The 12,670-nt window shown below is 36.0% G+C and overlaps 1 protein-coding gene across 1 annotated transcript in view; it reads right to left on the bottom strand.

Annotated features, from left to right (window-relative positions):
* Window positions 1-12,670, bottom strand: part of LOC131436792 (hypoxia-inducible factor prolyl hydroxylase) — a 33,158-nt gene that overhangs the window by 16,833 nt on the left and 3,655 nt on the right. Inside the window, exons 3-4 of the mRNA XM_058605713.1 lie at window positions 2,188-2,307; window positions 2,021-2,101 (exon numbers count right to left, since the gene is read on the bottom strand). Of these exons, the coding sequence (XP_058461696.1) occupies window positions 2,021-2,101; window positions 2,188-2,307 (201 nt within the window). The remainder of the gene's footprint in view (window positions 1-2,020; window positions 2,102-2,187; window positions 2,308-12,670) is intronic.

Genomic DNA, 12,670 nt, shown 5'->3' with positions numbered 1-12,670 from the left:
ACTGAGTTACAGGTGTTACTAATCGAGGACATCGGGCTTTGTTCTTGACGGTTTCTGCCTGACCAGACTTTCCTCACGATTTGCGGTGTTTGATATTTTCGTTCGAGTTTACTGAGTTCATTCCAATGATTGCACGAGCTGTCCCAATTGGTTACAATAAAAGAAAATAACAACTGAGCGATCTTATAAGCAGTTCCTGAAACACATTTTCCAGAAAGTTTCACAAGATTTTCAAGCTACGAGAAAGGTCACGGACATTCCGGTTCCGGAGTTAAGGGGTAAAATGTGCAAAAAAATGAAAATATGTGTTCTAACTTTTCTCATAGAAGGCGGGGGAATTTTCATAAACTTAGGTCCAAATGAAAGGTCCTGTGTTCCCACACGTAATTCCTGAATTTCATCCGGATCCGACATCCGATTGCGGAATTACAGGGTGAAGATTATTAAAATATCGATACCGTTACTAAAAGCGGTAAGTAAGACACGTAAACTAATTTCTAAACTTGCCTCAAAACTATTCCAACCGATTGTGATTGTCAGTAGACGGCCAAACAAATTGATGTCGGCTTTTTTGATTCCCGGTTTTCGATTAACGACCGGATATTGTGACTATAGACTCAAAAATGGAAACCAGTCACATTTCTCGAACCGACTGCTATTGTACCGGTTCCCGGATTTCGATTTCTTAAGTACCTGCAAGTCTGTAGCTTATACTAGTTGATGGATAAACCGTTTTGTTTTTCAAGAATCAAACAAAATTATTTTGCGTAAATCCACACATTTATATATAAGACTATGAGAAATATGAGAAAAGCATCATTACACCACTAGGTAGATTAAAACAGGTTTTTTTATTGATGCATTTGGTCGCTTTTTTAAATTAAGCAAACCACAACTGGCACAGGCGTATAAATATGAAGTCAACTGATACAGCTTTGACCCATTTATACGCCATCTACTATAATTCTCTCAAAACTTTTGCGTAGACCCAGTGCATGAAAAGTTATGTTAACTTACGATCGTAATAATCAAATAAAAAGTCTACCATTTGCGGTTAAGTTATTATGCTATGCAATTTAGAATCAGTTTCGCAGAATTTCCGAGAGAACAATTGCTTACATGGAATAGAATTAATATCATTGGAATTGTTGCAAGTTTGTATATAAAAGCTACAACAAGATGATAATATTATGACTATTAAGGCTGCAAGCTGCAATTCAACAGACTGAATCACGTTCAAAACAGATGACACCTAAGTCTGAAGCAAACAGATAATCAGCACCTATTCAAACACATGAAAAATTACCTGAAATCTATGGCTATTCTCTGCTTTTTTGAAGATTGAGCCATCAGTGTTTAAAAGTTCTAAGCGAACGGCATTTATTTGTTTGCTCTGCTGCCAGCCAGTGCGGGTCGCAGAACAAACAATGGCACCCTTGGTTTGTGTCGATTTGCACCGCCTTTTGATGTGCAGATCTTTGACTGGTCACGTACGCTTTTTCGAGTCGTTTCTGTCGGATGACAGAAACAAAAAGATATTTAAGCATCTATAATAAACCCCGATAAATTAGCACTAGCCTGCTGAATCGACAAGCCTATCAGATCGAAACGGATGCTGAAAAAAAAAATGATCATATTCTATTTAAAGGCATTTTGTGTTTTGATTTGATCATCGTTTTTGCACCTCACTGCAGTGGTCAGGTATTTATCGCAACAACAACAACAACAACAACAACAAACCGAGAGCAAAGCCATGAATCAGTTAACATTCCTTATTCGTGATCGCGTTGTGCTAATCAGTGAAACCACCGCGAATTTGCGTAGTTCAAGTACTAGCGCAAATCATCATAAAAAAGGCCATAAAAATGACAGCCAGCGTGGAGGCAATATTGATGCTATCAACGGTGTGTGGTTTGCAAACACGAATACTTGATTAAATCTCAAGCCGTTTGGCAGCAGTTTGGCTCCTGCCTCGCAGGAGGTCTCCGGTTAAAAAAAAAATAAATTGTTCACTACTCACCTTCGTGCGTTCTCTGATGTTGTGCCGCCCCAGTTTGCCATTGTTTTTCATCCGTCGACAATTGGTGATGACGGCGTCCACCTGCATCAGATCAATGTAACGAATAGTCAGTTTTAGTGATTTTTGTTATATTTATTCCTACACTACGAACAGACAAACAGTCTTACCCGGTTGATCAGATAGCCTATGTTGCTACAACCCGGCTCCTTTCCGCCGATCCACGTAATCTTGTCACCGCGGATGTGCCGCATATTCATCCCAACACGATTAGACACTAATTGACCGTCCTGTGTGCAAAAATACAAGAAAGAAAAGTCAAAACAAAATAAAATTACTTGCATGAATGCTATTTATTGATAACACTTCTGATAGTAGCGCGATCCCGTAGCGAACTTGCGACACAAACAAAGCGCAATTAGATTCGCAGAAAATGCAGCGGCCAGCAGACGGGCAGGTATCGACACCGTTGCGATATCACTAAGATAAGCCGCAATCGCTGCCGGGAATTTCTGTGCGAATGGGGCGCAGCCAATGTGTAACTATGAATATTATTAATCAGTAGCTTCGGAAGGAAGAATTACTTCAAGTAGGTAGGTAGCCAGTTCTACTGTCGGATTCCATTGGATCGATCTATTTAAAGGTGATGACAGAAGCAATGGTCAATGGAGAATTTTTTTGCTCAAAAGGGAAAAATTGGACTCGATCGACATGTGACTTCAACAGAACGGTGCCACATGTCACACTGCACGAGATACCATGCACTAATTTTGGTTAGGCATCGACACTGTAAGGTACCTTTTTTGTTAATCTATATTTAGTTTCTCGTTTATAGGGACAAGCCAATCACCATTGCTGGCTTGAAAGTCTACATTGAGTGCGACACCGGCCAAATTGTGTGACAAAATTGGAATTAAGTCGGTGTTGAACAGTCGTTCGCACCGCACGCGTATAGCTCTTGGCTCCTGGAATTTTTTTTTCTGGCTACCTAGAGTTTCATTGATTCAAGGCTTCAGTCTTTTTCAAGGCTACCTGAATCACTAACTAAGTGACTAAGTGATACAAAGAGTGATATTAGAGTGACTAAGAAATTCATCAGCCTTTTTTAAGGCTAGCTAGGAGTCTAATCGAAGACTAATTTAGCCTAGTTAATTTAATTTAAAATTTCATTAATTTCAAAAATGCCTGCGTCCAACCGGAAAGGCAACAAGCCTAAGGCTAAAAATAATTCAATACGGAATAAATCACAATCCGTTATTCAACATTTTTCTAATATCATTCACGATCTTATAGAATCTGAATGTAAAAATAAAAGACAACGGACGGATTTCCCTTCCGTTGATCCTATGCCGTCTAACAATATTTACGAGATTCTTCCTGAATCCGATTGTAGCGACATAGAAGAAAATTCTTCAAAAATTCCCAAAATGGACGCTTGTCGTTCTGGGAAGAAACATCAATCTATGCCACCAGTGACGGTGATGATTTCCGACTTCAAAGCATTCCGTACTGAGCTTTCTACTTTTCTCCCGGAAGTAAAAGTCTCATTTCAAATCGGACGAAGAGGAGAATGTCGAGTCTTGGTGGATGGATTGGAAGATTACGAACGTCTTATTCGATATTTGTCCGAAAAACTTCATAAATTTTATTCATATGATATAAAATCAGACAGACCCTTCAAGGCTGTCTTGAAAGGATTATCAAATGATCAAAGTATTGATGAAATTAAAAATGAACTAAAAGAATTGCTTGGTTTTGCCCCTTCCCAAGTAATACTTATGAAAAAAAAAGAGCGAATGGTACTTCTAAACCACGCTCTGGAATTTCCCATGAACTTTACCTAATACACTTCAATCGAAGTGATGTAAACAATTTGAAAACTTTAGAAAAAGTACGTTTCATTTCCCACATTAAAATTCATTGGGAACATTATAAACGGCATAATCGTATTGCAAACTTAACGCAATGTCGTCGTTGCCAAGGCTTCGGTCATGGAACCAAAAATTGTCATATGGATATACGGTGTTTGAATTGTGGTAAATCGCATTCGAAAGACGTTTGTCCAATGAATGAAACCACTGATAAATTTTCATGTTCAAAATGCAATGGAAATCATAAATCCAATTATTTGAAATGTCCTGTCAGGGAAAAAATTTCAAACGCTCGTTCGCTTAGACAACAAGTCAAATCAACGACCTTAAATTTACAGAACATACCTGAAAATTCTTCTAAGGCACCTGCCAATTCGTCTTCTAACGAAAACAATTTATTGACAGGTAGATCGACCTCGTCATCATCTTCTTCTAATGTCAGTTATGCTGGTATATTAGGTAGAAATCTATCTCCTATTTCTTCTAATGTAAATAATCAAAACACAGGACCGCCTTGCAGTTCTTCTTCTAACGAAAACAATTTATTAATAGGTAGACCGGCCAAATCATCTTCTTCTAATGGCAGTCTACCTACAAATATTCCTTCAATGCCATTCGCTTCTTTAAATGAAGTCGATTTAGGCGATATAACTGAAAATAAAATGATCTACCTACAAGATCAACTTTTTCAAATGATCATCCAAATGAATTCGACTTCATCACTTTTTGAAGCATTTCAAATCGGATGGAAATTTGCAAATAATATTATAATGAATTTAAAATTTAACAGTGATGTTAAATAATTATTTGAATATTTTAAATTGGAATGCTCGATCTTTGAAATCGAGTGAAGATGAATTTTATAATTTTCTCAAAGTTCACAAAATTCATATTGCCATTGTGACAGAAACTTTTCTTAAACCAAATGTAAAATTGAAAAGTAATCCACATTATGTGGTTCATCGATTTGACAGGTTTACTGGAATTGGTGGTGGAGTTGCCATTTTTGTCCAACGGCAAATTAAACATCGAATTTTACCTTCTTTCAATACTAAAGTTATTGAAAGCTTGGGAATCGAAGTTGAAACCATTCATGGAATTTATTTCATCGCTGGAGCATATTTGCCATTCCAATGCACCGGCGAACAATTAAATTTCTTTAAAGGCGATTTGCAAAAACTTACAAGATATCGATCGAAATTTTTCGTAATAGGGGACTTAAATGCTAAGCATGTCCAGTGGAATTGTAGGCAAAATAACAGTCATGGTAAAATACTTCATAATCAACTCTCAGCTGGTTACTTTACAGTTCTTCATCCCAGTAATCCTACTTGTTTCTCTTCCGTGAAAAACCCGTCTACAATTGATCTGGTTCTAACAGATCAAAGTCACATTTGTAGTGAACCGATTACTCATGCTGATTTTGACTCAGATCATCTTCCTGTAACATTCAGACTTTCCAACGAAGCTATAATTAATCCAATTAGTTCTATTTTCAACTATCATAGAGCTAATTGGTTGGATTACAGATCTCACATTGGCCCTTATTCTGCGAGTCGAGTGACGTGACTCGACAAATCTCACCTCACTGTCACATGACTGTAGTCACCCTATTCTAGGAGTCGACTCGGGTGACGTGACAGGTTCATTCTATGGTGAGTGAGATGGTGAACCTCAAGTGACGAACGATTCATTTCCCAAACGTCAAAACGAGTGGGAAATGTTGCCGGTTGTGAGGTTAATTTTGGAAATGTTGCCGGTTGTGAGGTTCAAATTTTCTCGATATAAATTTTTAGTGTTGAATTTGTTTTCGGATTCCGGTTTATTTTTTTCGAATCACGAGTTCCGTTGCCGTTAGTTAGTATGAATTGCCGTTAGTTGGTATGAATAATTAATGTCGATAATCCTGGAAATCGCTACAAGTTACTGGCCTTAATATATTTCTGAATCGTTTGCAACGATCGGTCTTATTTGCAAAGTACGCTTCTGAGGAGCGATATATCAACTGTATAATTTGTTTATTTGATTTAAATTAGGTATTAAGTTTACCTACATTGCAGTCCAGACCACTGTCACTCACTCGAATAAAATGCTTACCGGTGGACAAAGACCCGTTTTAACATTCTTGTTCAAGTTGAAAGGATCGTACAGGATTCCTAATTGTATTCTTCCCAGCTAATCTCTCAACAATATCGAGTAGTTAATAATGGCTGTGGTTTAGGCAAGGACGAGTCCAATTAAAGTGTTGGTTTGATTATGGTACAGTGTGCTGGTATTAGAGTCTTCATGAGGCACAGATGCCCTGAGTATAATTTTCTATCTCGTTATCTGAACATCCTTCCTCTCACAAAATAATTCATACCAAGCCACTATGCTGAAGATTGAATATTCAGTTTTCGACTGACTGATGATTGGCTTTTAACGGTCAAATGTTTCTGAGAGTTTCGAATGACTTTGGGCCACATAAACTGTTGCATATCATTTATTTAATTCGTGTCAAATTAATACTGGGTAAGAATTCTTAGTTACACTTAAATATTATATATAGTAGCAGGAGCACAGAAAAAGCGATGACGATTTGGCGATCTCAGAAAATACTTAGCATTAGCATTAGCATTAGAGACCGCCCGTGTGTTGCTACTCCGTTATTGATCTGGACCGATTGAGATTGCAAAATGATTTTTTGAAGTAACATGTTTGGGAATAACACATTGTTCATTGCTACTAGGAACAGAGGAATCCTCTGCATTCCCACATGCATCACAGGAGAGGATACTTTGTTAGTAAATGTTTTAATAATGTTATCATGTGTTTATTGCTCTGGGTAGCCGGCTACCAAGAATGTTTTAAAGTATTATGGTTTTATGTGTTACTTTGTGCTGGCAATATAATGCACGAAACAGTCAATCTCCGAAATTGACAAAACTCCGGACAGCCGGCTGTCGAGTATGCAGTCACTACCTTTCGCGTTTTTTAGTCATGCAAAAAAAACACATGCGGATTGATAAAAAAAAAGGTATCATCTCACTGCTAGGTGGATTAAACACGTTTTTTATAAATGAAACTACGTGATACAAAACAAATGAGCGAATAGGATTTAGACAAAAAAGTTGATTCATTGCATTGAAATATTCTAAACAGTTATTATAAAATCATTTTAAATCACCAAACAAAGGTCGACAGATTTCACACGCGTCTTGATTCTTTATTATTTTGATTATTTATTAAAATTATTAATTGGTTATATTAGTTGATCTGGGCAGCCGACTACCGAGAAAAATATTAATTTACTGTTTGAAATATTAATATTAAGTGTTTTTTACTATGTATTCAATATACCGATATATGTTATCTCTGTTATTAACTTTGTAATAGAAACGGATTTGCGCAATGGTTGATTTTTATCATTCATTTTATAATCCTGAAAGACAATCAATAACATGGAAGAAGAAATCATTCCTAATAAAACTTTTCTCCGAAGCTAGACGGAAATTGATAGGTTGAATAAAGAGATGATTTAGTAAAATAGAGCAATCAGAAGTAAAACATTGAAAATATCTGATAACTGAAAGGAAAAAGAAACTCCTGCAATTATCGCCTTTTACGACATGGAAGCAGGAACCCAGTGGATCTATTCTTGGTTCATTTTTTTTCCGCCGGATTCCACACGGCATCTAGGCTGGTACAGTCCGGAGAGAGCTAATAGGTACTATCAATCTCCTAGTGGACCCCAGCCCAAGATTTGGCGATCTCAGAAAATACTGCAAACAAACTAGCACTTTGTCTGCTAGCTACTCGAGAGAAATCAACTCCTGCACTCCTGCTACTTCTACAAAATCAAATTCCTGCTAAATAACTTTTAGTTGGGTTTAATCGAAATAGTGCATGAGACTAAATCAACAGTCTGGATGAAAAATAAATATATAATGATTAATATTCAGCATGGAATATTTTGTACATTTTTGCAAATTTAGACCTTAATAAAAAGTTTTATGGTCTGCCGTTGACTTTTTTTTATGTCACTTCGGGTTCTAGAACAACAGGGCAAGTGTGTTTAAAATGTATTCTGCCATGTAGAGCAAAATGCAAAAAAGACAAACTTCTGTAAACTTGCCTTAAAGCTTTTTATAAATTATATAGGTTGCGCTATATGCTTAAACAACTTTCCTTGTTCAAAATTCAAAGCTTTTTTTTCCTTAGTAACATTTATGAAAACATGAGTTATATGAGAAAAGCATCATTACACCACATTATGTGGGTTAAAACAGTTTTTTTTACAATAATCTGTGCTTTCGCGCATTTCGTGAGTATTAGTCCTTTCATCCCAAAGTGTTATGAGCCTAGTCCATCGTGCTCATAAAGTTGTATATAATAATTTTACAGCTCAATCTCTCTTCTAATTCTCTGGAAGTATACATTTATCCTAATGTATGAGAATTGAATTGTTCATAGGAAATCTAAAATGTAACAACCTAATTGGTACAATTAATTTTGTTGTTTAATAACAACATCAAACCATGTTAAAAAAGTCAAAGATTTGAAATTATCTAAGATTTTTCGGTTAATATTCCTCCTGTCACTTGCTTTACCGGTACCGACTTTGAAACTCACTGCGTAGTGACTCTTGTCACCCAGATTCGACTGCAAGAATACGGTGAGTGTTCATTGAAATTCACCCTGGTGACTTTTGTCACTTCATTCGACTGTCAGAATCGCGTGACTCGGGTGACTCGACTTATCTCACCTCACTCGACTCGCAGAATAAGGGCCATTGAAAATCATGTGGATCATGAAACTATTTTAGAAAATTCTGCGGATATCGACACAGCAATTGATAATTTGAATCATTATATTATCGAAGCTAGAAATCTTTCAGTTCCCAAAGCTCAAACTAAATTAAATTCTCCTATCATCGATGACAATCTTCAACTGCTCATTCGGTTGAAGAATGTTCGTCGACGACAATATCAACGTTCTCGTGATCCTGCTATGGAAAACATAGTTAAGGATTTATAAAAAGAAATTAAACATAGATTTACTCTTTTGCGAAATGAAAATTTCGCTAAAGAAGTTGAACAAATTAAACCATATTCTAAACCTTTCTGGAAACTTTCTAAGGTTCTTAAGAAACCTCAGAAACCTATTCCTGCTCTCAAGGAAGGAAATCAAATACTTCTTACAAATGGCGAAAAAGCTCAAAAACTTGCTCAGCAGTTCGAGAGTGTCCACAATTTTAATTTGAACGTTGTGAGTCCTATTGAAAATGAAGTCTCACTGAAATATGATCATATTTCAACCCAAGTGTTATCACACGATGACATTATTGAGACGAATTTTGATGAAATTAAATCAATTATTAGAAAACTTAAAAACATGAAGGCTCCTGGTAATGATGAAATTTTTAATATTCTTATTAAAAATCTTCCCGATGTTGCCTTGAGACTCCTGGTTAAAATTTTCAACAAGTGTTTTTCATTAGCTTACTTCCCAAAAAGATGGAAAAACGCTAAAGTAATTCCTATCCTAAAACCTGATAAAAACCCAGCAGAAACATCAAGTTATCGCCCAATTAGCTTACTTTCTTCTATCAGTAAACTTTTTGAAAAAATTATCTTGTTAAGAATGATGACTCATATAAATGAGAATTCAATTTTTTTACCAGAGCAGTTTGGATTTCGTCATGAACATTCAACTACTCATCAACTTGTCAGAGTAACGAACATGATAAAATCAAATAAATCTTCTGGGTTATCCACTGGAGTTGCTCTTCTAGACATAGAAAAAGCATTCGACAGTGTTTGGCACAAAGGTTTAATAGCAAAAATGTCTGATTTCCAGTTTCCTATTTATTTGATCAAAATGATTCAAAATTATTTAACTGATCGTACTCTTCAGGTTAGCTATCAGAATTGTAAATCTGAATTGCTACCCGTACGAGCCGGTGTTCCGCAGGGTTCGAGTGTAGCTCCAATCTTGTATAATATTTTCACTTCTGATCTTCCAAATCTACCCGTTGGTTGTCAGAAATCGCTATTCTGTGACGACACAAGTCTGTTAGCCACAGGTAGAAATCTAAGAGTGATCTGCAGTCGCCTACAAAGAAGTTTAAATATTTTCAGTGATTATCTGTCAAAATGGAAAATTAAACCAAATGCAGCAAAAACGCAATTAATTATCTTTCCTCACAAGCCAAGAGCTTCTTTTCTTAAACCAAACAATAATCACATTCTCAAATTGAATGGCTTGGAATTGACATGGTCTGATCAAGCTAAATACTTAGGTTTAACGTATGACAAAAAACTCACTTTCAAGGATCACATTGAAGGAATCCAGGCAAAGTGTAATAAATATATTAAATGTTTATATCCTCTTATAAACAGAAATTCTAAGCTCTGTCTAAAAAACAAATTGTTAATTTATAAACAAATTTTCAGACCAGCCATGCTTTATGCGGTACCAATTTGGTCAAGCTGTTGTTCCACCAGGAAGAAAACGCTTCAAAGGATTCAGAATAAAATTCTGAAAATGATTCTGAAGCGTCCTCCCTGGTTTAGTACAAATGAGTTACACAGACTCACAAATATAGAACCATTAGATGTAATGTCACATAATATTATAAGCAAATTCCGACAAAAATCGATGCAATCTTCAATTGAATCGATTCGCTCTCTGTATTAGTTAGTAAGTTAGTATATAAGTTCCTTTTCCCCATTACACAATACAAGTAGGTTTAGAATTTTCCCTACACAAAAATCTCAGAATTGCGGAAGCAAATGATGTCTTCATGGTAATAACCAAATCATATATATAAAGGGTGATTTTTTAAGAGCTTGAGAACTTTTTTAAACAATAAAACGCATAAAATTTGCAAAATCTCATCGGTTCTTTATTTTAAACGTTAGATTGGTACATGACATTTACTTTTTGAAGATAATTTCATTTAAATGTTGACCGCGGCTGCGTCTTAGGTGGTCCATTCGGAAAATCCGCTTTTTTATCGACAAATTTTGTTCAGCGATGAGGCTCATTTCTGGTTGAATGGCTACGTAAATAAGCAAAATTGCCGCATTTGGAGTGAAGAGCAACCAGAAGCCGTTCAAGAACTGCCCATGCATCCCGAAAAATGCACTGTTTGGTGTGGTTTGTACGCTGGTGGAATCATTGGACCGTATTTTTTCAAAGATGCTGTTGGACGCAACGTTACAGTGAATGGCGATCGCTATCGTTCGATGCTAACAAACTTTTTGTTGCCAAAAATGGAAGAACTGAACTTGGTTGACATGTGGTTTCAACAAGATGGCGCTACATGCCACACAGCTCGCGATTCTATGGCCATTTTGAGGGAAAACTTCGGAGAACAATTCATCTCAAGAAATGGACCGGTAAGTTGGCCACCAAGATCATGCGATTTGACGCCTTTAGACTATTTTTTGTGGGGCTACGTCAAGTCTAAAGTCTACAGAAATAAGCCAGTAACTATTCCAGCTTTGGAAGACAACATTTCCGAAGAAATTCGGGCTATTCCGGCCGAAATGCTCGAAAAAGTTGCCCAAAATTGGACTTTCCGAATGGACCACCTAAGACGCAGCCGCGGTCAACATTTAAATGAAATTATCTTCAAAAAGTAAATGTCATGTACCAATCTAACGTTTAAAATAAAGAACCGATAAGATTTTGCAAATTTTATGCGTTTTATTGTTTAAAAAAGTTCTCAAGCTCTTAAAAAATCACCCTTTATATAACAGGGCTGAAAAGTCACCACTTGTGGCTGAACACCCAATTTAAATCTTAATAATTTAATTTTAACTCATATTCCAATAAATAGTTATTTAAAAAAAAAAATTGGAATTATCAGAACAGTAGTTTTTTTTGAGTAGTTGACTACATTCGAACATTCAGTGGACTATAGCTTGTTTGTTCTAACGTGAATCTGTCTTAGTCCCCTACGGATGGGCTTTTCAAACTGTTTTCAAGTGGGAAAGTGATAAGTTTTTGATTATCAATTTCTCGAATTTTACCAAAAATAACCAGATCGTTCATTTTTCATGCCTTATGGAATATATACAACATTTTATGATTGAATTATTAGCAGCGTGAGACAGCCATAAATAACTAAAAACAATTAAGCATTCCCAAACTTCCGGAATCAAGGTGAAGAACCCATCTCACATGTTAACCTTTCTCGAACTCGAACGATAGATTTGAAGTCATCATAGTTGACAGATACATATCAAATGACCAGTACCGTTATCACAACTCACAGAAATCAAATACACTGAGGTCTTTGTTATGCGGATTTTCGAATTACCTAGACTTCTGGTGTAACGCGGTTTTTTACACGAATCTCCGAAGTTACGCGGTTTTTTAGGCGAATTTTCAAAGTTATCCGGTTTCTTTTTTTGTCCCAGAAATGCATGAAACATCGTGATTTGTTGTTGTCAACTCTCGAATCACTAGAAAATTTTCGATTTTTTTGAACATTTTCTTTTTGTGATTATACTAAATCTGGACGTTTCATGTATTTATAAGACATTCGGCATAATTTTTTTTTATTTCGGAAATCTCAAAATTCGATCGTCGATTTACAAAAAAAAATATCCCAGTCTCGATTTTTTTAAATTTTTTGTTGTTGAGATTACACCAAATCTGGACGTTTCATGCATTTCAGACATTTGGCATGAAAAAAAACTCTTTAGTTTTGCGATTTTTTTCTATGCGGATTTCCGAAGTTACGCGGTTTTTTTACGTAGAATTCTGGAGTTACGTGGTACATATTCCCCGT

Source organism: Malaya genurostris, chromosome 1 (assembly GCF_030247185.1).
Source record: "Malaya genurostris strain Urasoe2022 chromosome 1, Malgen_1.1, whole genome shotgun sequence".
In the NCBI taxonomy this organism is placed as follows: Eukaryota; Metazoa; Arthropoda; class Insecta; order Diptera; family Culicidae; genus Malaya; species Malaya genurostris.
Note: the sequence above shows the minus strand (reverse complement) of the source record. Positions and strands in the feature narration are given on the sequence as shown.